Source organism: Hippocampus comes, unplaced genomic scaffold, assembly GCF_001891065.2.
Source record: "Hippocampus comes isolate QL1 unplaced genomic scaffold, H_comes_QL1_v1.1 scaffold22, whole genome shotgun sequence".
Taxonomy (NCBI): Eukaryota; Metazoa; Chordata; class Actinopteri; order Syngnathiformes; family Syngnathidae; genus Hippocampus; species Hippocampus comes.
Window position 1 is genome coordinate 84,198 of NW_017806175.1, and position 27,449 is coordinate 111,646.

At 42.7% G+C, this 27,449-nt stretch overlaps 1 protein-coding gene across 2 annotated transcripts; it reads right to left on the bottom strand.

The window, feature by feature from the left end:
* On the bottom strand, positions 1 to 27,449 carry qsox1 (quiescin Q6 sulfhydryl oxidase 1). Of its 2 annotated transcripts, XM_019896945.1 has the most exons (14): positions 27,021 to 27,449; positions 25,056 to 25,156; positions 23,534 to 23,582; positions 22,852 to 22,954; positions 22,653 to 22,743; positions 22,404 to 22,549; positions 18,561 to 18,695; positions 18,364 to 18,493; positions 12,367 to 12,489; positions 10,627 to 10,765; positions 8,089 to 8,265; positions 2,518 to 2,679; positions 2,080 to 2,289; positions 1,626 to 1,966 (listed from the first exon to the last, which is right to left on the bottom strand). In XM_019896945.1, the coding sequence occupies exons 1-14, from the start codon at positions 27,400 to 27,402 to the stop codon at positions 1,746 to 1,748; spliced, it is 2,169 nt and encodes a 722-aa protein (XP_019752504.1). In that variant the 5' UTR covers positions 27,403 to 27,449; the 3' UTR covers positions 1,626 to 1,745. The 2 variants fall into 2 exon arrangements, with proteins under 2 accessions (XP_019752503.1, XP_019752504.1); XM_019896944.1 differs by having other exon boundaries at positions 1 to 2,289.

Below are 27,449 nucleotides of genomic sequence, written 5' to 3' on the forward strand. Positions count from 1 at the left end.
TTCTGGTCACACTTTTTAATGTCACAGACGATAGAGATGTTTAATTTCTCGACACATTCAAAATGAGCTGTCCAAAAAAACAAAAACAAAACAAAACAACTTTGTTTTCCACAATCCACGCATATGTTTGTAATGACAGCATTAGTCTGTCCACTTGACATGAACAGTTTCTGTCTTGACGACTCAGCAATGTGACGTCATCGTTGCGGATGCGATGTTTGAAACACAGGAGCTGCAAGACAAGTGGCTCATGGTCTCAACGGTAATTAAAGTGTAACAGTGAAACGGAATGAACAAAAAAAAAAAAGAATGAATATCAATTTGTAATTCAAGAGCAGTGGTGAGTATTTAGAATGCAAACAAATATACACGTTGGGCACGTCATTAGGTACACTGGCACAATCAAAGATTTCCTTCCAATGGGAGGCATGTTTACAAATTTCAAAAGATTTTTTTCATACCGCTATTAGACTGTATCTCATTACACCATGAGTGTGCTGTGAGAGATTATCAGTTGTAATTTTTTTCCATTTTATTTAACTTGTCTGACATTTTTAAATTTATTACAAATAATGTATCTTTGTCCATTTTTCTATGCCAGCGATTTATAGTGACAGAATCAACAATCACATAATCCTCCGCTCGAACTATATTTAATTTTCTGAATCACTGACCCTCAATTGGGTCAACCAATCTGTATATTTATTTGCTGCAATTCAAAAAAATAACAGCTTTGCTTTCAACTTTTTCAGGATAGAGTGAACCCCTGCATATTTGTGGTCCTGCATTTTGCAAATTCATTTGGGGGAAACCTGTCCAGTGTGTTCAATGAAAAACTCACCGAATGTTTTTGCACTCAGACCAAAGAAAGTACCGGTATTACTTTTTGTTGAAGTGAATTGAAGCGCTTCAGACAGTAGTAGTATTTTGTGGCCACTTTGTGGCAATATCATGCAAAGAAACGAGCGTGAGTTGATGAGTTTCATTTAGCTAAAGCGGCAATTTGTGACATTTAATGGGGAGTGGGTTGTGGGGTGTTATCAGATTTGCGCTATTCAGAGCAAGCATTTTTGTTTGGTGGTGATTTTTGAGATTTTGGTAAAATGCGCTTTGGCTCAATAAAGGTTGAGAAACACTGCATTAGTTCATACAGGTGTACCGAATGTTATTGCCTATAACATACAAAGTGTAACTCATGGTGGACGTCTTTCACCCAAAATCTGAAATAAAATGCTCATAAAGCTAAATAGAATTAAAAAAGAAATCTGTGGAATCACCGGAGAGAAGTTCAAGTAGTTCCATTGCCTGCGGATGTGTTGAAATGTCCTTCATGGCATAATCAAAAAAAAAACAAAACAAAAAAGGATCTCCTTCATTCACACCAGACTCATTGATGAAAATAAACATCCATATATGCACAAAGTTTTCACGGTAGGTCATTTGCTGAAAAGCTAGTGGAAGTCACTAGATGTGACTTGAAGCACAGAACCAGACCAGCAAGGAAAGGTTGTTGGAAGGGCCCGGCCCACACTTCAGATCAAGGCAGTGACGCTTTGGGCCGCCGTAAACGGAGGCGGGTTTTGAAGAAGAGGTACATGACAAGGAGACACATGGAGGACATGAAGTAGAGGATGACGCACAGGCTGACGTCCACTTTGGAGAAGCCAATGCTCAGCATGGACATCCAGCGGCCTCTCCGGCCCGGCCCGCCGTCTTCGCCCAAGCGCTGGGCCGACAGTTCTCGCTTAAGCACGCGCGTCCCCTCGTCGGAACCGAAGTCCGACTCCAGGGCCGCCACGCCGAGCCCGGCGTCCGGCTCCATGCGCAGCCCGAACACGGGCCCGGAGTCTCGCTTCTCCCGATTCCTCTGCAGGGTGCGTTGTTTGACTCGGCTGGAGGTGGCCACCTGCATGGCTTGGGCTTTGTAGTGCTGGTTGGCGAACAAGTCCAGGTCCACGATGTCCTCCTGCACATCTCGCACTTTCATTCCCACGATACTCGGCCTCCTGACGTTATGTTGCCGATCCGAGCCCAGTTTGATTTCCGCTGCGGCCCAGGGTTTCGGTTCAAGGGTCTTACCTTCCTCTTGGGCCGCTTCTGCCGCTTGCTCTTCTTCATCTGCCACCACTTCCTCTTCCTCCTCTTCTTCTATCAAAGCTTGCGTTGGAGGAGGAAGATTGGGAGGGTTCAGGGCCTCGCTGGCTTCTCTTTCGACACGCTTCTGAGCCTGCAGTTTGACACGTTTTCCCTTCTGCTTGGCCAAAACCTCACTTTCGTCTTCCAGGTAGTCTGATGGGGGGGGGGAAATAAAAACCAGTTCGAGTTACAACAGTATACAGTGGAACCCCACAGATAGTTTGTTGAAGGCCTCTTAGTTCTAAATTTTGTGGCGTCTTTAGCTCTGCTTCTAACTTGTGCCTAAGAGTGTATAAACATCATGTTTCATCTCCCACAATTGAAAAAAAATGTTTATCGCGTCAAGACGAGACAATATGGAAAATGGCGCTTAAACCGCACCTGTGAGGATACGTTCGGCAGAGTAGTAGTCCTCAAGGAAGGACAGAACCTGCTTGATGTGCCACTTGTGCTCCCCGTTCTCCTTCACGCCGTGACAGTCTGCACACGTGTCCGGTGGAGGCCACTGGATCTTTGGGAAGTTGGGGTCATCGCTCAAAGCACCTGAAAGGCAAGGACAAAGAGTATTTTATGAAAAAAAAAAAAAAACCAAAGTGGTATCAATATGTAGTGTACCAAAATTGCAAGATTATTATGAAGAAACCATCCAACAAGCACAAGGTCACGTAAAGATGTTGCACGCTGTTGTGTTGGCACGTTTGATTTGAGGACACGAGCGTTTCGACGACTGGATGCAATCTGTGTTGAAGCCATTTCATCTTGTCACTCGCCTCCATAAATCTTTGGGCCGATATGCATATGTGCATGTCGCTCTTTTAAGAGTGCGTATGTAAATCACCTGTCTGTGTTTGTGTGCATGTAATCTACGGATTGATATTGGTGTGTGTGTGTGTGTGTGTGTGTGTGTGTGTGTGTGTGTGTGTGTGTGTGTGTGTGTGTGTGTGTGTGTGTGTGTGTGTGTGTGTGTCTTAACAATGATCAATGGGCTTCTAGGATGTCCCAGTGGGAGGGGTGGTGAGATAATAGATGTGACCAAAGTGGACAGCTTCCCCACTCCCACACACACACACACACACACACACACACACACACACACACACACACACACACACACACACACACACACACAAGCGTTGTCATGAGGCAGAAGCCCTCACTGGTGCAGACCACCTGTCTGGTCCCTTCGCAGCCCTTTTCAAAGCGAAGTCCAATCTTCAAATTGAACATCAGAGATACCAAAGCCTCGGAGGGGACATATGCATCATCTGATGAATTAAGACTTTTTTTTTTTTTTTTTGGACATCTTTTCCTTTAGCTGACTGTTAGCATCACACTAACCTCAATTAAACGCAGCCTACAATTCATGCATTCACAAAAATTTGGTTGGAATTGGAAACCATAGGAAAAGCCAGGCACAAGATTACGGTAACATTTAGACTGTCGTCCAGCAACATGAGCACCATAACACACTTTTGCATAATAAAATAAAATTAGCATGACGGTGTGTTTTGTATTCAGTAACAATTTTTTTTTTGGGGGGGGGGTGGTGAAGTCTCAGGTGTTTACATTTTTGAGTACTGTACCATTCAAAGACTAGAAATTCCTGTCCATAGTTGACCACAATGTATCCCACCACACGTTTTGAATTTCTGATTGTCTTTTTTTGCGAAATAGAAGCCAGATGAGTCAGAAAAGTTGCTCAGTACAGCTAACGACGATTGTGCTTTTGTCTCAGGCTACGAGCTCCTCTCTGTTCGCAACCATGTTCTTAGTGTTAGCAGTGAATATCAGCCCGGAACACACTTTGAACTACGGAAGTCCTGACTGCCCTGACAAATAACATTTGAATCAATCCATAAAATTGATTATTCACCCAACCATAATTTTTAAGTAACAACATTGAAAGGCACATTCCCAAAAATATCTGGCAAGTAAACAAGTGTACCCAACTAATACCCGCAAAGACACACATATACACACACACACTCAAACACACACGTAATAAATTATTGTCACCTACAAACTATTGTGTGCGCGTGTGCGTGCGAGCACATGGCAGCTCTGTCACTTTACAGCACCGTCAATTTACCAGCCCCCAATTTTCTCACTCTCCCGCAACCCTTTCCCAATGCTACTCAGCAAGAATCTCAATGATATGCACATGTGTATGGACTCTCCATACGCTGCTTTACATAAAAGATACATTTATTTTACCCTGTCTTGGATGTCCTGCTGCCTGTGAGCCTGTAAGCGGCTAGTGGGAGGTCGGTGGGGGGGGGCTTTTATACATTTCAGCAGGTAGATGGAACACGCATGCACACTCCCCTCATTCTAATCAGACTGTCAGGTTTGTGGCCAGGGTGACTTTAGCCATAGAAGCCATATTGAGATTGCCACCACGGCCCGTCGCTGGGATGTCATCACCGCTAGCGCATACATATTCATCAGGTATAAATATGTATTGCTCAAGACAAACTAGCTTCCTCAGCACCGACTCTGTGAAGGGAGGATCACCTACCATGCAGCGTCATGCAGCCATAGAGCTGATGCAAATGAAGGGATGGTTTACGCCAGAGGTGTCAAACATACGGCCCGCGGGCCGAATAAGGCCCTCAAGGAGGTTCGATCTGGCCCACGGGATAATTTAAAAATGAAAAAAATGCATTAAAGACACAGAATGAATGTTTTTAGTAAAACGCAATTTATGGATTATCCGCTAGGGGGTACATTGTTTTGATCAGAGTAGAAGACAACATTGTTTTGTTCAGAGAAGAAAACAGCAGCCTCAGTCTGTCACTGAGACAGACCCAACACAGCAGATGGTATCAATGCGCCAATGCTTCTTTATACCAAAACAAAGGAAAGACATGATATTTTGGTTATTTATAGCAGAGTATGGTATAATGTTAATGGTCCGGCCCACTTGACATCTACCGAGACCGTATGTGGCCCACAGTGTGAAATGAGTTTGACACCCCTGGTTTACGCTTTGGCTGCCCTTGCAGCTGTTATGTGTAATTTAGTCAACTATCTAAAAAAAACACACACACACACTCACACGCAAACACAAAACATGGTGGAAAAGTGCATGATGAGCATGGTTCAATTCGTGCTACAGGCCCTCCTGTGTTGTGTTTGCATGTTCACCCCACGACGCCAATAAGACGAGTTGAACTTGGACCACTATGATGATCCTGATTTTTTCCACGGCAAGGTACCTTGTTGTCTCAATACAGTTCTACTTGACATTGACACTTTGCCATGGGGAAAAAGCAGGTACTACAAGGTACTACTCCTAGTACTGTGTGGGCTAGGGTGCAAAGCGCGTCGAGCCAATACCAAATGAAAAACGTTCCAACTGAGCTGCACACGTGAGCAATCGCGCACTGCTCTCATCCTCTCAGCGTAGCAATGACGTTAAACGCCATATGCAGGACTCATAAGTTAAAAATGATCATGTTTACATTTTAAGGCCTACTCATCATTCCTCAGCGGTCTATTTTTAGTAGCTAAATGATATTTTATATTGTTTCGCATTTGTTGTCCTGCTGAGGAAAAAAATGGTTTCATCAATTTTTATTCTTAAAAATGATTCTTAATATAATGCAGTGCGCATTTGTACACCACCAATGCAAATACGGTGGCACTTTGACTTACAAGTGCAGTGTGTCGAAATGTGTCTCCCTCTCAGCCTCTTGACAAGCAGCAACAGGACTGAGCTGCCGCCACTCTTAATGTGGCCCGTGCGAGGCGGTGTCAGAAGGCCCTTGGGCCTCTTTGTTGCCAGCTAAATTAATTGTTCAGCCGCTTTACAAATAGCTGCTCTTTCATGCATGGCCACTCCTGAAAGGCGGAGCGCGGCGGCCAGCTGAACAGCTTCACTCTGGGGTATTAAAATAAATAAACAAATAAATACAAATAGAAAAAGCAGAGGAGGGGCAGCATGAGGGAGAGAGAGAGAGCGGAACGGAGTGCGGCAAAAGAGCACGCATCCTTCCTCCCTCCCTTTGCTTTTGACTCCCCACACTGATCCCCAGTGGAAACAAGTAACCCTTTACTACAGCAACACCCCCTAGCACACGCCACAACCTGTGTGTGTACGTGTCTGCAGGGTCGACTGGAGGATGGGAGGCTTGGTGCTTGTGTCATGGTGTTTGCCACCTGCTGTCTCACAGTGCCTTGGGAATTGGTGTGTGTGTGTGTGTGAGAGAGAGAGAGAGAGAGAGAGAGAGAGAGAGAGAGGAGAGGCGTGGCTCCGGGGGGGGGCCAGGCGGGCAGGCAGGCAGTCGGCAGAGGGAGAGTGCATAAGTGCAAGAGAGAGAGAGAGAGAGAGAGAGAGAGAGAGACGGAAGAGAGGCCTGGCTCCTGGGGGAGCCACCCTGCCAGTGTGCTGTGCTATCACTTGTCAAGCGGAGGTTATGAGTCCCAGGGGATGAGAGGAGGTCTACTCGCAACAGAGACACGGACAACGGAGACTGCATGGGAGAGAAGACGAATTGAAGCGGTGTGCAGTGGTCTGGGGGGCCAGGGGGGGTCTGAATAGTGTTGAAGTGTCTGGGGAGTAGACACACGCAGAGGCGGGTGTCCCACTAGCCCCTGCTGTTCTGGACACAAGCTGTCCCAGTGATAGAAGAGGGGGGTGGTCCGTACAAACAAAAGACAGTGATTTAACAAAGTGGGGTGTTAATGACAGTGCTGGGCCTAATAACATCCCTGGAAACAAAGACGAGGGAGGAGGGTTTTGCTTTTTTTCAGAGTAATATACTTTAGTAATAAAGTTAAACAAGAGTAGAAAGTGAGTTTTTTTCCCCTTTTGCATTCAGTGCTCCAGACTATCAACACAAACATATATTTTATTAACACCAAGTTAAATTTAAGCCCATATGAACAAAAAAACCACTTTGGTGGTCAAATGCATACAAAAGCAACAGGTAATGCTAAAACGTTCTTTTAGCCAGTCATATAGCTAAAGAAAGAAAGAAAGAGCACAACCAACTCCAAATTGTAAACTGAGGTCCCATATGCATATTATTAGTTCCAAAAAAAATAAATACCTATATGACATCAAAAAGGTGAGGCAAAAACATGTAACCGGCGTTTAAAAGGTTTTCTAGAAAACGTATTTTAGTGGTCGAAAATGCAGTTATCGAAAAATGGTCAAAACCCAAATAATGTTAGTCAAAACACGAAAGACAATTCCATTTTTTGTGCGACTACGACCCAAGTAAAAAATGATCAACTGGATAATTCTGATCCTTCAAAGTTCCCCGTTACGGAGACAAGCAAGCTTCCTCAAAATCTTACGAAAACAGGAGGAGCTTATGGATGCAGGACAACAGTGGGCGGAGGCAAACTAAAGGAGGAGAGACAAATGAGAAAAAGCGACAAAAGCGATAGTGATGAGGTGGAAGGACGACGGGCTGGAAGTTCTCGAGGGTGGTCAGGGAGAAAACGGGTGACACAAACACCAATGATAGGTGGGGGTGGGGTACAGAAGCTTGCAGCTGCCAATGTGGAGCAAAAATATTTTGAGCGGCAAATACAGTCAAATATAATTGCGAGTACGTTCAAACGTATTTACGTTTTTACTCCACATTGGAAGCGCCACGCTTCCATAGTGGGGGTGGGGGTGGGGGGCCTGTAAGACGTAGTGACAGCTGGTGTCTGATCTGAGGATCCGTCCTTCCACCACCCAGCACCGTCTCTAGTCGTATTAACACGACCCGCTGACCATGTGACGAGGCTGGAGCCTAAATCTTCCCCACAAACTCAGTGAGATAACCGTGAAGGTCAGCGGAGGGAAGTCGTACTACGACTCGGTCCAAAGACAGTCATGCAACATGTTAGACGATATATCATAAAAATAATAGAATGGGTTTGTGATGAATATATCGTTGACAAATTCAAGATGTACATGTGCTGATTTAAAACTACCCGAATGTGCGCTCTTACCTGCTATTCTGTTGTTGACCCGATTGTGTCGGGCCCAAAGCCAGAGGATGGAGTCAGTAAAAGTGTTCACCTCCGAAAGGCTCTCTCTGGCCATGTTCTCAAAGTGTTCGGCGCATGGCCGGCAGCCAAAGAAATTGCTGATGTAGCCTGTCATCGCACTCAGCACCTCCGCGGGATCTGGAGGGGATTCATGAATTAATATTGCACAAAAATTCCACATTTATTTGAGTTTTGGGTAAAAATGTAATTAAACGTTGACATTTTTGAAACCGCAATAAAACAAAGTAAGGTGGGTTTCAAGCGCTGTGTGACGTGCTTCCTCAAACAAATGCTAGTGCACATTCAAATCTGTATTTTGTTTTTTCTTATTGGTTACACCACTTAAACCATCCATCCATTTTTTTCACAGGGCTTATTCTTATTAGTTGTCTGCTCCCAGGTCAGAAATGCAAAAAGGAATCTGTTCGCAATTGCCTCATCAGAGTAAGTCCTGTAAACGTAAATCCAGTAAATCCTAGTGGGGAGAAGTGCTATAAATAAGAGTGCCAATATTATAAATACTGATTGTCCAAAACTATTTTTGACCAATGAGGCTCCTCATCCTGGCTGACATGCGTCAACATACTGATTCATTTCCGGTTTTCCTGTGGAACTGTTGAATTATTATTTTCTTTCCAGACTACGGGTGGCAAACTCAAGGAGCGAGGGCCGGATGTGGCATATCGCATCATTTTATGTGGCCTGCAAAAGCAAATTAAGTGCATCGACTTCATGTTTCTTGCTAAAAAAAAAAACAAATCGCAAATTGGCTTCACTTTTAAAAATATTGCAAGCATTTATTGTAACCAACCCCCTTTTAAAATTAATATATTTGATTTTTTTTCTGGTCTCTGATTTCAAAATGAGTTCAGTTATTCATTCAGTTGGTGAGTTTGTGTAATATGAGGCGATCAATTTTACATTATTTGGGGGTTCACAGTCATAACGGGCTTCTGAGGGACAAAATGAGTTTGACATCTCCTTGCTCTAGACACTAATTGAAATGCTAATTTGCTGTTCAGAGCATGGCTTCTTCCTCTTCTTCTTCCCTGTTGTCTCTTTTTAACTAGTGTGCTGCATGATTAGCTCCTCCTCATCTTCCTATTGTGATAACAGTATTTACCAGAAATGTACCTTAATCGCCGACATGGAAGTGAGGATTCGTTTTTTTAGAGGAGTGACTGCATCGTGGCAGGACAGTGTTTAGCCACTCTAGCTAGCCAGCCGCAGCTCCTAGCTAGTGTGGAGCAAGTTAGTTTAGCGGCTAGCAATTCCACGGTAGTTTGTGAGTAGCCGAGGAGGCAGGAAAGGACGGTTTGCGTCGATGCAGGTACGTCTGACGGCTCGTTTACACCTCTGTGGTCAAATGCGCTTCAAGCCATTTTCACACTGAGTCAGATATGATGATGTGATCCTAATTGGTCACAAACCTACACCGGAGTTATAATCTATACAGTCTTCCATATATACCGCACATCCGTAATTCATGGAATCGGGATTGATATGGTGTATTCAAATTTATTTGAATTTGTGATCGTGTACCGTGATCAAATTGACATTTTATTGACGCCTGTGAGCAGTACCTTGGAGGCAACAATCACGCTGTGAATTGCGAACTTGTGCCGCGGCTTCCTGGATTCCCACGCTTTGTGGGCCGGGAGTCACAGAGAGCTGGGTTAACCCCATATTGAGATGAATAATCTATACCCAATCTGCAGATTAAAGGAAGTTAACCCTCTGTGTGAATGGTTGCCAGGTTGTTGTCTCAGAATCTCGACAGTCCACAAACATATTTTTCCGGCAGTAGTTTGCTTTTGTTCTTGGCTTAGCCGCCCCGTCGGGTTTATAAACCGCACAGCCGCTCGCAGAGCGTGCCGGGACAATGGGAAGACTGTGCCGAATTCACACCTGTAATACGGCATTCAGTGTGTGAGTTCATGCATGAGGTTGATGTCGTATTCAGGGGTACTACTGCATGTGCCTGTATCTGTCGTGTGAGATAGATGGTGGCCCGTGGGGTACCAGATGGACACCCCTTTTCGCCGGTCCATCTGCAGGTCACATGACGGTCCATAAACTCCAGGATTAACCCCCGTGTGAGTGTGTGTGTGTGTGTGATGAAGTGGGAGATTAACATGCTTGCTCGAAGTGGAGCTACCAGTCATCTGCCTTGTTTTATTAACCACTCACATTCCACTAATCTAACATCTATTTTCACACAGTCACAATTAGGTTCAATGCAGCAGTGACTAAAAGATGGGGAGTGCATAATAGTCTATTTCATGCCGAGTTTGTTTCCAAGTAGGCGTGTGTATTCTGTGTTCACTGGTGGTTGGATTTGTGTGTGCTTGTGTGTTAAGTTAAAATCAGGTCACTGTGAAAAGAGGCTAATTTGTGGACAAAGTTCTCGGCCCCGCAGACATATTCTAAGCCCCCCTCTTCTCCCCGTGAACTCTAAATGGCCCGTAGTAAAACAAAGTACACGTGAGTTGCCTGCACCTGAGTCACCAGCTTTCTTGGCTTGCACTGTAAGAAGGTGGAAGAGAGTCCACACGCCACAAGGATAACGTCGGAGGTGGGGTTGTGACCCTTGGCAAGCCACCCACCTCACCCCCTCGGGCAAGGCAGCATCTGGACCCTGAGAGAGAGAAAAACATATGACTGAGAGACAATTTTCAAAAAGGACCACCCACATCTCCAAACCTGTTCAACTTAATGAAAGCTGCTGCGTGTAGTTTTCTTGATCAATGAGAAGTCAATCTCAGGTTAATGGCTCGGCCCTGCACTAATGAACACAGGCAGTAGGGATATCTAACCAACCGAATCCGACAACATATTCCCTCTGACACAAAGTCGTTTCTCTCGCCGCCCCCTATTGCCGTCGCTGCCGTGACTGACAGGGTTACTCACATGTCAATAGTAAAGATTTTGGGTGAGCGTGAAGTCCATTTCCTCGGAAGTGAAGTCAATTCATACCTTCTCATCGATTCATTGATCCATTGATCGGGACAGCTAAAAGCTAATGATCTGAGTAAGTGACTCTTTCAATTTGCAAGGGGGCTGCACACAGGATGCATGCACACTTAATTCCAGACAATCGGACCTTCATTAAAAAATCTCAATCAAAGCTCAGTTTTGACTGACCTGACCGGGGGGAAAAAAAATGCCAAGCGAGGAATTCATTTTCACCGTTCATGAAAGCCAGCTTGCATTTTGGTCAAGCAGGGCAAACCCAGCTGCTGTGAAAAAAGCTCCTTGTGTGTTAGTTTTTATTTTTGAATGCACATGCTTCGTGAAAGTATCATTTGTTCACCACCAATACAACAATTCACATTTTTTTACATAACAGTAAACCCCCGCATAGTTGCGGTTCGGCACCTGGGGGATTCAAATATTTGCAGATGTTTGGGGGGGTTATTTATTTATTTATTTATTGACCCACCCGATTCCCCCCTATTTTATTTATTTATTTATTTTGTGTGGAAACGGCATACTGAATGATAATCAGTGCTGTTTGAAGAATGCCACTTCTGTTTTTTTTTTTTGACTCCTCCAAATGTATTCCAATGTCTGGCAATGATGCAAAGATTTTGGTTGTTCTCGGGCCAGATCGGTAGCGATCCCCCAAGAATAGTGATTTTGGTCAAGCAGGGCAAACCCAGCTGCTGTGAAAAAAGCTCCTTGTGTGTTAGTTTTTATTTTTGAATGCACATGCTTCGTGAAAGTATCATTTGTTCACCACCAATACAACAATTCACATTTTTTTACATAACAGTAAACCCCCGCATAGTTGCGGTTCGGCACCTGGGGGATTCAAATATTTGCAGATGTTTGGGGGGGTTATTTATTTATTTATTTATTGACCCACCCGATTCCCCCCTATTTTATTTATTTATTTATTTTGTGTGGAAACGGCATACTGAATGATAATCAGTGCTGTTTGAAGAATGCCACTTCTGTTTTTTTTTTTTTGACTCCTCCAAATGTATTCCAATGTCTGGCAATGATGCAAAGATTTTGGTTGTTCTCGGGCCAGATCGGTAGCGATCCCCCAAGAATAGTGAAAGGTCCGCTGTACTTCCTGTCTGACTGGGTTTTATTATTCTGAGGCCTTAAGTTCTCGTATTGGATCTAACTGGATGAAAATGCAGGTGTACAAAAATTGGATTTCGCAGGATCATATTTTCCTCATGAACTTGCCTTACAGATGTTTGTGTGTATTATTCTGTCACAACTCACCTGTGTCGAATTCTCCAGGATTTCACTGAACGCTTGATATGAAACTTGATCACCAGTCTGGTGTTGTAGCCATGAATCGAGGGACTTCAACAGGTTCATCAGGATGGGGCGGCCTGGGAAGTACTATTGAGAACACAGAGAATACTGTATGGAGTCCAACATGATGGGATGTATGGCGAGTTGTAACAGAAATTTTTAGGCCATGGTTTTGTAAAATCTGCATCATCCAACTAAACGGAAGCAATATTGCAAAAGTCATGACAAATTAATGTTTATTTACTCAAAGATGGGCCGCCCAAGAGGCCCTCTAGTAAATGGGAAGGTCACATTGACAAGACATCGAGCCACCTCCAACATCGGTGTCAGCTACAAGATTTACACAGCAAGGTGCATTGGACAAAAATACCACATAAAACACATGACCTTGTTTTTATGGTTACCCGATGGTCTAATTTTGCAAATCCACAAACATTTCCCCTGGAATGAACTGCGCTGACAGAAAATATCACCACAATGTCAAGAATGTGAAAATTATTGACCACGGATAAACAATCAAGATTCACCAGAGCAATAACAAATGTTAATCTCCTTATTAAAATCTGTAAACCACGCAATGGGTGTTAAAGCTATTATTCTAGGTTAAAATTGCAACCTCTAATCCTTGAAGGGCTTGAAAATCTAATTATTGTAGCATGAAATTTTTGTTACCATCTTTGAATGATATATCAGAATAATACAAATTGTGTTCTTTACGTTCACACAGGTTTCTGTCCATTTGAATTTATGTCAAAGTTACTAAGTACGGTTAGAAAGGGCTAAAGGGCAGTCTAATGAATTAATATAAATAAAACAAAAACAGAAGATTGGCCAATTTAGGACAATGTTACATTATCTTGAATAAGCCTTCCTTCCTAATCCTCCGGTTCAGTATTGATACACACAAATTGCAAATCAAGCACTAGAATAGCTTAATTAATAATGACCAAAATTTTCCATCCCAACAACTTCCGGAAGAATTCCACCTTTAAGCGACTTCCTTGGCTCAGATGCATTTCCTAAGCCGCTAACAACCACCAAACAACCGCGGGAGCTTTCACCGCGAGGTGTGTTTAGGTCTTTTCAAATCATGGCTACCATGGTGATGCCCCAAGAATGAAACACGATATAGTCACTAGGAAAAGTGAGAACACGGCGAGGAGGAGGAGGAAATCCAGTTGATGGGCGTTTGAGAGCGCTGATGACAGACTAAATGCAAACAGGCCCTAGCTCTTCTTCACATTAAAGACGCTGACAAAAGACTCACGATAGACTTTAATGAGTGTCTGCTAAATGTGCTTCCTGTTCTCACAATCAACCTTGGAATGGTTTCCAGTAGGTTGCTCACAAATAAACACATTTACAAGCTTTTTGAATTGAATGTTACCATGGTTACCACTGCTGTAATCGCTTCCAAATCCCGGGCAGGTATTATTTCTTCTAATATACGACGGGTATTTTAAAATTACTACCGTGAGCGCTCGCCAACAGCAGACAGATCCGGCTATGAGTCTCAGAGGAGATTTCGAAAACGTCATCCAAAAATGTACTCCTTTTTATTTGTCCCCGCCATCTGTTCACCAAAGTGCACCTGCATATGGGGGACAATCTTCTTCGTCTATTCATCACGCTTTAACAGGATCTGGAAGACACACCACTTAACTTAACCCACTCAGCCTGGTTTACGTGTTGCATTTTGTTGACAGTTTTATACGTACGAGAAAAATTCAGGATATGGGAATGTTTGGATGACTGCCGATGTTCCAAACGGTAGCAAAAAATAATGTAAATCTCGGTTGACCAATATACTCGAATTGATGCCGTTCCATTGCAATCACGTAAACAACGTCACCACACACACTCATGGCGGCATGTGTAAAGGGACACACAAAGGAGCCTGGTGTCCGCTACTTGCTGCTGGGAAAGTGACCTAATGGGTTTAGGTGTGGATCGGAGGTCTGAATAACAACCAGTCAGGAAAGCTCATTAAACAGTCATATGAATTTAAGCAGAAGCGAAGAGGCAGGTGTTTGCCAGTAATGGGCTTAGCCCAGCATCACCAAAGCAACACTATTCATGTGTCGATGCTGCGAGTGATCCCATCAGAAGCTCACCATGTTCGACTGGGTCATGGTGCTGAACCACTTACATTTGCCGTCCCTAACCCCCGGGCCGCGGACCGGTATTCGTCCGTGGGTCATTTGGTACCGGGGCCGCGCAGAAAGAATACATAACTTACATTATTTCTTTTTTATTCATTTCGGAATCTGAAAGATGTTTTATTTTGAAAAATTACCGGATTCTCTGTTACATCCATCTACAGTGTGTCACTCTTGACGCAGGTCAAGGCGGGCTTCTCAATCACGTGATAGGTTACCGCTAAAATGAAACTAGGGAGCTAGCGAAATGAGTATAAAAAAAAAACAAACGTCTTTGGAAAGGGGAAAAGGCCCGGCCAGGAGACAGAAGAGGAGCCTACGACTTTCAAGAAAAAGAAGGCTACATTTAATAGACAGTATCAGGAATGCTTTTTTAATACGGATTTATCCCAACGGGAGATTCCCACGCACCAAGCCCACTTTGCAATATATGCCGGGATGGTAAGTCGTATTTTTCATGCACTTTGTATTTGCGGTGTACTGTATGACAGGAATTCAGTAAAAAACGCATGAACTTGATGCTTGGGCTCAGACATGTGAAGCTTGCATGCTTTTAGATGGCCCCTATCTTTCCATTTGTTCCCCCTGTGGGCTTCTTTTCAAGAAAAACAAGTTGGTGGTGTAATCCCTAAAAAAACTCCCTTTAATGCTCGCATGCATCCCAAGATCCACTTTTTTTTAATCCTCAGATACATGTAGAGAGGATTCATAAATCCGGCTTCAGTCCAACAAGACAGTAAATCTAGTAAAATATTATGAGCATGTGCAAATGTGAAGCGCAAGCCAGTGTGAACATGCTTTGGGTAGAAATGCAATTAAGGTTTGACGGTGAAGAACAAACATTTCACAGAATTCTTGGACAAATGGAGATTACCATAAAACGGCGACTAATCATCTAAACACAGTCTTGACAATAGCATAATATGTCACAGTAAGCCTTACTAATGCAAAAACATCATCGGGCACCCAAAAACACTTCCTGAATTTTGTTTTGGGGACAAATAAACACTCTTCCCGTTTGTGTTCCCTTCCTCATTCTGTGCACAGCTGCGATTTAGTCCTTTTCATTTCACACTATTTTCCCGAAAACATGTTTCTATACATTTTTAATCACGTGACTTTTGTCAAGGATGTTATGTTTTGTTTGCTTGTGTGTTCTTGGGTGTGTTTGCCGAAACTTTGTGTGCAACTGGATTATGTCTGAATTGTAGTGACTAGTAGGAGCAAAAAGAAAAATATATAGTTGGGTTTTATATTTATGAAACGCTCTCCATGCCGCCATACATTTTGGTGAGGTCCACATTGATGTTGGTATGATTTTTTTTTTTAACATGATTCAGATTTGGCAAAATGACAAAAATAAAACGAAATTTATTTTGATCTGATCATCATTCCGAGAGAATTTTAATTTTACAGTGCCAAGTCCCAAGCAACATTTAAAAATGTTTATACTACAATCCAACATTGTCACCATGCAGTGATTTTTGGAGGTTTGATACCGTTTATTGTATCAATTTATTTTAGCCTTTGTTTTATTGTTATTTGTGCCTCATTAATCTGTATGGAGGGGGATAATTGAACACTTTTGGGATGAAAAAGGGTGCTTGAATCAGAATGAGAGTTAGCATAGCGCCATCACTTTGGAACATGACTGAAGTCTCTCCCCACGTAGGACGACACCATGAGTCACTTTTAATCTAATCACATGACTCACACACTGAGCTCCAGCGTCACATTTCTACATCTTGTGTCATCTATCCAAGAGGACATTCCTTAATCAACAAATATTTGTCACCTACTTCACTTCGTCAATTCAGTTCAAAATTTACACCAAGTCAACGAATAAGACAGCGGTCATGTATTTGACTCACCAATTGTTGAGCCTGATCAGAACCAACACCCCGCTTGTCTTACATTAACTATGCCGAACAAGCTAACTGGATGAATGGCTGGTCTTTGTCGTGAGAGCGCTCAAACGTCAACAAGGGCCCTCACAAGTGGACGACCATGACAGCCGGCTTAGCCACACAAAGCCCCGACTGGCGGCTGGACCACTCTGTTTGGGGAGGGGGTGGCAGGCTAAAAATACCATTGGGACTTGCTGCTATTGACTAAACAAATGGGAGCTAATGGGAGGCCACGGCACGTGGCCCGCACAGTCACACACACACAGCAGCTTGCTACAAGGCCTCCCTAGAGAGTGAGATATAATCAGGGAGATTGGTGGCAGTGAGACAGCCTGGTGTATGGCCAATAGGGATGAGGCTAGCGGGTCAGACCTCATCATTGCAACATGTTTGCCTGGCTGGCACACTTCTAGGACGGAAGACAAGAGTCACCACTCGAGCGGGAAAAGGGAGAGGAAAGACAAGTGGTATTCGTAAAATCCTCCGAGAGGATGCCAGAGGGGGAAAAAAATGACAGGCAGAGGATGACAACTCCAAGGGGAAGGTTTGTAGTCCGGTAAAATAGTCAAAAGTATCAAATGAGTGAGAGCATCCGGAGGAGAAGGAGTAGTAAGTAGGCTTGGGCACGAGGGTGTCCCAGAGAGGTTCTAATAAAGGCGGATCAATGCAAAGCTTGTGGATGGCGGCCACGCTTCTATACCCCTGGGAGCCAAAATCAAGAGGGTCAACAATGCCCATGAGAGTCTTTACGCTCCCTCTCTATTTATTCATTCACTTGAGGAACATCAGTATACCGCAACATTTAAACTTTGGAATAAATGAATAAAATAAAATAAATAAACAAATACGTAGATAACGGCTGTGCATCTCTCCAATAAAACACAATTCCATGTGTATCTCAATTCATGGGGTGCGATCTCCAAAATGATCCAATACGTGTCTTGATACAATTTAAAGTGGAAGGATTCTATTTGGTTCGACTCAATGCACTCACATCTTGTAAATCAAAACGGATTTTCCAGTTCAAATCCTACACCTTTAATATGTATACTGTACGCATAAGTACCCGCATCAGTGAATTGGAATATCTTAGAAAAGTTCATTTATTTCAGTAATTCAATTCAAAGGTGAAACTCTTTTTCTCGATTAATCATATACAGGTCCAATTAAAACTCTTGATTGTTTTTATGAAATATTCTCAGGTCTTTACAGAGTGAATGTTGGTTGTTTGTAAACTCTGAGCAAAATTATAAAACACTACATCGTGAAATAGTTCACTCAGTATATTGGATTGTGGGAGTTTCACGCTTTGAATGAAACACGAGTATTAATATACATGACATTTTCCTCCATATTCAAATTTATTGTGATAAAGCCGTATGTTTAGTATGGAGGTTGCGCATTCGTATACCCTTATACTGCATTGTGCCGTTTGGCATTAACTTGAGCTGGGTTTCCGATACGTCTCTACAGTAGTACTGAATCTGAAGTGTGCGGGTGCTCCTCAACGCTTTGTCTTGAGTCTGTGACATTTTGCTGTCTCACTCTCCATCTAGTGGTGACCTGCTTTAACTGCACTATGCTTTTACATGAACCAGATGCTCTCAACACATAAATTCCCACTGAAAAAAAAGTTGAGTGAAAAAAAAAAAAAAACTACATTTATAATCAAGGAATAAATACAGCTTAAAGTGTGTAAACGCTTAGGAGAGTTCAGGGAAATCAAACATGGTCAACCTGTTTTCACTTTAGGTGAGCTTCCTGAAATTAAGTTTTACTGATATTTCTAAATTAGATTTCAGCTTGCATTAAATATTGAAAAGTGAAAAATAATGAGCCTAAATCCGTGTGTGTGTGTGTGTGGGGGGGGGGGGGGGGCTCTATCTCTATCTCACCTTTGCCAAGACTGAGATGTACTTTCTGAGAGAAGTCAGCGCCTCTCCTGTGATGACAGGATGAGCAGCCAGCTCCACCCGCAGCGAGTAGTGCAGCGTCGACTCCAGGTCGGCCATGTACACCCTGGACCTGTACGAATATTAAACGCAGTTGAAGGCACTGCGGCAAGATGGAGAAGAATATTTCCGTTTCATGCCTGTTGAAAGGTCTCCACAGCTCCTCTTGATGCGTGCCGATGTGGTCTGCGCTGGCCGGCAAGGACTTCCCTGAACGCACCACCCCAGGAAGCCCCTGAAGGGCGTAGGAGTAGAAAGTACGGGTCTCAAATTTGCTGTGGGATGAGGGAGGAACAGGTTTCAAGTCAAGTCAAGACTTTGCTCCCTTTGTACATCATTAGTCGAGATGAATTTATGATTAAAAAAAAAAGAAAAAAGAGCACAGTGCAGGTATGAGTAGTCAGTCACTCACTTCTGGTGGTACCCTCTCCAATTCTATACCAAACGGAACCACCCTGCCCCACTTGGTTAAAAACCCTTGTTGCAGGCAAGGACCTCATCATGCCACTCCAGCGCTCGAGCCTTGCCAATGACTGGTCGGTTAGAGAGTAAATCCCAGGAGGAGCGAGACATTTACAGGCAACACATTTGGCAACGTGCTGCTTATTCACCGAGTCGGGATTGTTCAACAAAACGCTTTGGACTCTTTTTGTTTTCAAGTCTAGTGTTATAAAAATGCTTTATAGCCTTTTGTGCTTTTTGTGGCCATATATTTTACACACTTACTGGAAAACATTTGTGACGATGGGGCAGATGGTGCCAGGCTAGTGCGCGAACGGACGGAAAAGATCATCGATTATGAAGCCCACGCGCTAAAAGGCCGCAGCCTCGGCCATGACTTGCGCTTGTTCGTTTACGTCTCCTTCTTGGACCCTCATTTGAGTTTCTCCACTTGTGCAAGATGAACAAAAGACAGAGCATCGTAAAGCTGGAAAGGGGTGGTATTAAGGGGAATGGCTGCTAAAAGGAGGCCCGTGCTCACTCACACCAGCCCGGGACTCAATTACGCCGGTGGGCCTGCTGAGAGAGTTGCACATGTGGAGGCAGAAGAGCCATTTATCCAGTCGTTCCCCTGGGCTGGTGTCAGCGTAGACGGGGGACAGGGGACACATCCACCAGGGAGCAGCGCGCATTACACGCATGACGGATGTGCGCATTCTCACACAGACACACACGACCGCGTCTCTCCCAGGATCAATCAGACATTCAAGCGATGATGGGATGCCATCTGCCGCCGCCGCGCAGGTAAAGCCAGAAAAGCAATGGCATTGTTTTCATGCAAGAAATTAAAAACCTTCCCACCGCTTGTACAGTGATGGAGATGAGGGGGGTCGAAACAGTGGGGACGTGGGGGGTTGGGGGAGGGCGGGGGAATAAATACATCGGCAATAAATCATTTCCTCTTTGCATTTGTCAACTAAAAAGAGTCCTCTTCCGCATGCCAAGTTATTGAAAGCGCCAGACAAAGAGGCACGAGCGGCAGATGGATTTGCGAGGTGAGGAACGATGGGCGCTGCTTTATGATGGTGAATAATGGGAGCAATTTTGATGCTCTGATCCCATTAAGAGGCCAGATGCTTAAAAGTAGTCTCATGAATAGGGTTCAGATAATGAGGACGCAAACTTGTTGTGTGCTAAACATTTCAAAATGCAATGGGAATACATTTGTAGGGGTGTTGATGGAGGTAAACTGAATATACACAAACAGTTTTGTGAGGGTGTACAGTACATGCAGCTTTTTTCAAGTTATTACAGAATATGGACAAGCATTGCGACACATCACTACATCAACTCTCCATTCTTGTTATGTAACTCTCAAGTCAAATTTCTAATAGGACCATGCACTTCTGAATAGAGTGTATGACACAAATGCTTATAAAATATGGACAAAATGGCTGCCTTTGTGCAACACACATGCTCTTTTTATGTAGTGTAAAACATTTTTTCAATGCATGTTTATAAGATCCACTCTGCAAACCAAACAACAAAGGATGTGAAGCAAACAAAAAATAAACATAGAGTATATATTTTTTTCCCAGTGCAAAGGGCTCTTTCGGTTAAAAAAATGACCATTCAAGGTCAACACTACAAAACAAAACACAAGACCAACATAAAGTGTAAGAACTCATTTTGTAATTTTTTTTTCTCCAAATATTGACTCATTATAATCTATCCATCCATCATTCCATTTTCCGATCTGCTTTATCCTCACAAGGGTCGCGGTGGGTGCTGGAGCCCATCCCAGCCGTCTTCGGGCAGTAGGCTGGGGACACCCTGAACCGGTACCCAGCCAATCACAGGGCACACAGAGACGAACAACCATCTGCGCTCACACTCCGACCTAGGGACAATTTGGAGTGTTCAATCAGCCTGCCATGCATATTTTTGGAATGTGGGAGGAAACCGGAGTACCCGGAGAAAACCCACGCATGCACAGGGAGAACATGCAATCTACACACAGTAAGGCCGGAGCCGAGATCGAACCCACGACCTCTGCACTGTGAGGTCGACACGCTAACGAGTCGCCGACTGGGCCGCTCCATTGCATTACAATATTTTTAATATTATGGGTACGATGATAGTCCTGCATTTGATTCAAAAGCCGCAAAAAAAAAAAAACCCTACATTGTCATACAGGGCAGTATAAGATCCAGTGTCAGTGCAACTTAGACATGCCTGCCATCCAGTGGCGACTGGTGATATTAAAACTTAAAACTCCAGTCAACTGCATATTCACAATTCGGCCCCTGCTGATTAGAACATTGATGGATTTTATTTCTTTTCAATATTTGATCACATTTTGGATGTTTTTTTTTCCCCTTTGTTTCACCCCAATTCTCCGTTTTTCGTGGACAACGTTTATTGAATGTTTATCAGCATTTTCTGAAGATCCTTCAATGTTTGTACATAATCATATATTAATCAAGGGGCCACTCAAAGCCTCATTTTGGTGTATTCTTTATTTAATAATGTATTGAAAAGTGTCCTTCTGGGTTGTCAATTGGGTACGATGATATATTTACGACAAGAGAACCATGTTTCTGCTCCCAGCTTCTGCATATAAAGGTTACACAAAACATGACGTATTTTGGCTATCAGCAAGCATTTAAATCAAATTGCTAGTCAGTTTTGTTTGCCGCTTGTCAATTTATAGCTTATAATGAATGTGAATTTGCAAACAGGAAGTTGCAGCTGGAACTTGGCCATACAATGCATTCGTGTTGCGTCGATTTATGAGCCCAAACAGCCGACGCCTACATGACAATCCTTCATTACAATTTTTTTTAGTGGCCGCTGTCCGATCGATTACCGTTAAAAGTGACATCAATCTATGAGTCATGTTTGGGAATGACCTAAAACGATTCTGTGCCCTTCACATTTGAATAAATAACGAGGTTGCAAGCAGAGTTGCTCTTCCTCCATCCGGCAGGTGATTAACATATTGTCATCAGAAATCTGAAGATCACTAAGTTTGTGAACAGATGTTGGAGGAAAAAGACAAAAATGTCATTTGGCTGTTCCTGCTTGATGCACGTTATTTGGAAACAGGATACACAGATTACAGGACAATGTCTGTGATGTTGCTTGGGGCTTTTTCATTGATTCTCGAGGATCATGGCCGATTTTATGGCCGATCAAGTAGTCGGCATAACGAACTAAATTTTTTATTTTTGTCAAACACACATATGGAGTTCAGCTACAGAGAATCCCAGTTGCATCTCTAAAATGTTACGTGGAAGATAAGCCTTCAAAGATTAGCGACAGTTTCAACAAAATTCAATTTTGTGACCTAGGCCTGTTTAAGATTTTTTTTTTAACGTGGGTTTTTTTTTCAATTATTGCAATACAGTGTGAAATGGTGTGCTGAACTGCTTTATATGGAATAAATCTAGTAGTGTCGAGGCTAAGAATAACTTTTTTTTTTTTTTTTTTGAGGAGCAGCTTTGCTGTTGTTGTTGTGTTTTGTTTTTTGACTAACTTACACTTTGAGTCTTGTGAAGTTGCCTCCAGGATAATAAAGGTAGCAGGAAGGGAACTCGGTTACCCCCAGTTTGGTAACAAGGTCTTCCTCAGTGCTCAGGACCCTCCGCACTGCAATGTTCTCAAACTGCAACAAGTCCAAGGTCACCTAATGCACGGAAGGAATACCGATGTGCTTTGAGAATGTGGGTGATGCCAAGCCTTTTTTTTTTTTTTAACAATACAGAATTGATGGAGACGGGGGCTGCTACCTCTCTGCCGATGTAGGAGCTTACATCCTCAAAGATCAAGGCGAAGTGTCGAACGTTGTTGTTCTCCAAGAAGGTGTCGATTTCAGCTTGGCTAGGAATAAAAACATAAGGTCACTGGACGACCTGTCCGGCCAACTGAGCCACAGCTGCCCAAGGAGCTAAAGGGGGCCCCTCCTGTGGTGGTGGGCTTTTTGTCTACCTGGTGGGTTCAAGCGGAGGGCAGGCCGGAGGCCACGGATCTTGGTGTTTTTCCATTAGCTCTACAATGTAGTGGCGGAGGGATTGGACGTCATGGAGCAAACCTGGAGGTCGGTGAACATCAAACATGGGACATTAAACATTACTGTTTGTTTTAAAACATTGCCAGCAGTCACCCAGTCGCAAAATGAGCCGCAAATAAACCGACATTAATATTTAATCCACATCGGATTGGCCTATGGTAACTGTGTGCTCCCTAAACTGACAAGACGCTGCCGCTCATCCCTCATGGGTAAACTAGCTCCTCTGTGTTCACCGCCAAGTCGTCAGTGTAAAAAGTGTCAGCTCATTTGGGCAGTAACATTAATAATTAGGCTCAAAAGTGGAGCAGAGGAGCAAGTTTGGCAGCGACAAAGATTTGATCTGAGTAATGTAAATAAATAAAAATAAAAGAAACAGCCCAATGTACTTGCAGTGTCTCAAACTTTCGGGACAGAATGTGACAATATGGAGTCTGAAGCCTTGGCCCCGAGTTAAATCCGCAATAATAAATACCAGTTACAAATGTGTAAAGGCACAATACCTGATACAACTCTTATGTTGGATTTCATTTTCCGGGCATGTGCAGGTGTATCTAAATCAGTGAATGTACTCATGAATGGGCTCTGTGTGCTCTGTGATACCTGTAAAGGCCTTTCCAGTCGAATCCTCCTGGCTGTAGGCATGGAAGAACTGAGAGGTGAAACAAAACAAGACAGTTTTGGATTACACTGAGTGCCGAGGAGGCAGAGAGATCAAATTGGGAAGTCCTCACACAGCCATGAAAGAAGCAAAGCGACGTTATGTAACGTTTGGCTGGCACAAAGCCATCCCCCTTTGCCCGCCTCGACCCCTAAATCCCTACTGGCTAAAATGACTTGTAGATGTTGAAGCTTCATTGTGGATTGGATTGGTAAAGAAGGAGCCCTTTGTTCCATTCAACTTCACTAGGGGACATTGTTTTTTTATTGGTGAATGAAAGGGTTAAAGGGGTGGGAGGGATTTGTTTGTTTGTTTGTTTTATGAAGGGTATGTAATTTAGGACATGTCTTGTGCATTTGAAGCATTTGATCACATTGTTGAGATGTCACAGGTCGTAATGCATCCCCTGAAAAAAAGAGGCTTCCACAGAGAAGCGCCAAATTTGTACCAGCTTTTTCTCGGCGTTATTTGCATCATTCAAACTGCGTGTGGCTATTGCCGTTGGCGAATTAGACGTTGTTTATCAATGAGGCTCATTTGCAAAGAGGTGGGGTAATTTCTCCGCCAAATATATGCATTATTACCTAATTTAAATACGCACAAATACCACCGGCGCACCGAGACACATTCTGCTTGGTATCTCAGTTTGTGACGTATTTCCCCATCTGCGCGTCCTGTGTGGATCAGACGCTATCCATTTGCTCCATTTTTACTCCACATAATCCTTTCGTGAAGTCCTCGGTGTGCTTCACATCATGAAATGCACCACATTTAAAAGCATTTACAAACAAGAGTTCAAGAGATTGAAAAGTAAAGAAACCAAAAGGAGCTTACTAAAATTACAAGAACATACGATGCAAGAAAATTTTGGAAAAATGTGCTTAAAAAAATGCTTTCAAAACACCATAATCAAAGGCATTGGGGAAAAAAAAACTGTTTTTAAACCAGACTTAAAAGCATTTACACATTTATGGAAGTATAAGTGATCCAGATTTGCCATGGCAACCACAGAAACATCCGTGTCATTATTACTAGGCCAATGTATCAGAACAAACATGTTTAAATAGTTTGCATCGAGTTGCTTTAAAATTAGGGTATAACTTCTATAATAAAATAAAAAATGGAAGTGAAGCTTTTGTCCTTTCTCTGGTCCACTGGAACTTAAAATACTTGCTCATAGTGTCAGGTGGAAAAAGTCTGATGCTTCACTCTGTGATCGGATCATGATAATTGTATTGTGAGAAAAGGGCTTGGTTGCGACCAATGACAGCTCACACAATAATGATAAATGCTTTCCTAAACCCCATCTAATTATTTGAAGCATAACAAGAAGAGCAGAGCACTGAGGCGGTGCCAAAAATTTCAACTTGCCAATGAATGACTTAAAACTTCACTTGGAATCAAGCTCAACCCGGAATATATGAACTTTATGAGTAGAAGCGACTTGTAGGGGACTCATGTTACCTTCAAAGTTGGAAATCCTCTGATGCCGAAGCTTATGCAGACCTTCCTGTTATTCTCATCAGCACAGTCAATGGCTGCCAGATCAACGGCAGGCTTCCACTCTGAAAGACAGAACACAAAATATATTATTAGCAGGTCGAAAAAGGCCACATTATATAACAGACCATTTCCTAATGTTTAAAAAGTTTTTTTTTTGCCGCCACTGTTGAAGTTATTGTTGAAATCCTCTGATTTCAGCCTCTCAACAGTAAATATTTTCTGATTTCTGTAGTAAGCATCTTAATCAAAATAAAACATTTGCAGGCACCTGCTTATATTTTCGAAAACAATGAACCAATATGCTTCCCCATTTTCTGAATTGTAATGAATTTATGGAAAAAATAATAATGGTCTACATACTATGAAAATAATCGTGAATTGCAACTGTGAAATTTGCATGTAGTTGAACCTATGGCCTGAGGAGTGTTTATCAAATTAGAAGACCATCGCATTGATCAGTACCAAAGTAGCTCACCGTTTTAAAAACGTTGGTGAGTACAACATCACTCCCCTCTCATGTGATATTACTTTTGAGTAATTGTTGCTTATTTGCCTTTGTTAAATCATTCAACAATAGCACATAAACAACAATAAGTGAATATAACAGCGACGTGAAAAAAATATATTGCAATAAACTTTAATGCAATGTTTTCATCTAATTATTTACCTGATTCTAAAAATATTCAATGATGAGATCCCTTACGATAAGGTATTAGATATTGTAAATAGTTGCACTAAATCAAGTTTGACATTGCTCTTTACTTGCATTTGTTTCGGTTGCATTCGAAGGAGTGTGGGCCATTAAAGGTCGCCCTGGTGATCGGCGGTTGTGAAGCCATCCAAGGAAAATTTCAGATGAACGTGCAAAAGATTCAAGTCCAGCAGTCAGTCAGTGAGTGGCGTGACTAAGCATGAGTTGTTACCGATAGGAGTGTACTATGCTTCCGCTAGCGTAGGGTTAAACAATTTTGAAAAATAATGTAATGTTTTCCCTCAATATTGCGATTGTGATTTAATGTGATTATTTTTCCAAAGTCCTCTTCCAATGTAATTTTGTTTAACAAACAAGCAATAAATTAATATTTATTACAATAAACAATATCAGATTTATTGGAAATAAATGTTTTGGTTTTACAGGTTAGGCTTAAACTAAAATGAAGGCAAATGAACTATGATTTAATCTAAAAGACAAATGTTTACTTACTTCAAATAGAGTTGTTAACTTAGTAACACCGTGAAGTGCTTCCAGCATTCACTGGCACGATTTCACAAAATTCTTAATAAGAGTGGCATAAACATTGGCCAGTTAATCGTGAATCAGATTACAACAATAATGTAAACAAAACTGTGGCTTTACAACTTTAGCTTTTCATGGTTCATGAAAAAAATTACATGTAAACATGGACTGCACTTCCAAGCACCGAACCTACCTAAACACTATGTAAATAAATAACATATAGTATAAAAAATAAAGACTATCGAGCAATCAAAATGAATCACCCCCTCCCCAAATTGTATCTTATGCCTGGTTCTTGCCATTCTAAAAGTATGCATTCTACTCTATTGCAATGTCGATTTGAATTTAATTAACTGCTCAGCCCTTGACCTGTGTGAAGAAAGCAACGTAAAAAAAATCAGTGACTGTGTCATCCTTAACGATATACGGGGCGTTACAGTATGATCAGATAAAAGAACAGAATAAATCATAACATAAGATTAGATCAGATTTAATGGCACAACACAAAATACAATAAGATACGACAAAATAACAAAACAACATCCAATCAGATGAGATAATACAACAAACCATGACGATCAGATAAGGTAAAATAAGATGCCATAACAACAATAACATACGATCAGCTACGATAGCTAGATAGATAGCTAGATATATAGTGTTAGTGGTGGGTGCAGCTTGGTACATACCTTTAATATCTCTCGCCAGACGTTTATAGACGGGCGAGAAGGAGATGCAGTGTCCACACCAGGACGCATAGAACTCCACCACTATAGCTGAGCTGGAGTTGACCAAAACAGACTTGACATTGTCCGTCGAGAGCGCGACGATTTGATCGGACTTCGTGTACAGTCCGGCCTCCGCCGCCGAGGATAGCAGAAGCAGACAAAATATCAGGCAGAGCACGGCGACGTGTCGGGGGTATTTGTTGATTTCTCCGCTAAATCGGGACGTGGCACAGTTGTGGCGCCACGCCATCTTCCCCGGTTGTGTCACTCGAACGCAAGGTTGACCACCACTGAGAGGAACTTTTCGACACAGCAGAAAGTTGCCGACCGCCACGCACAGCATCCGATTCTTCCGCCTGCGCTTCTACAATGCCCTTTACGGTAAATGGG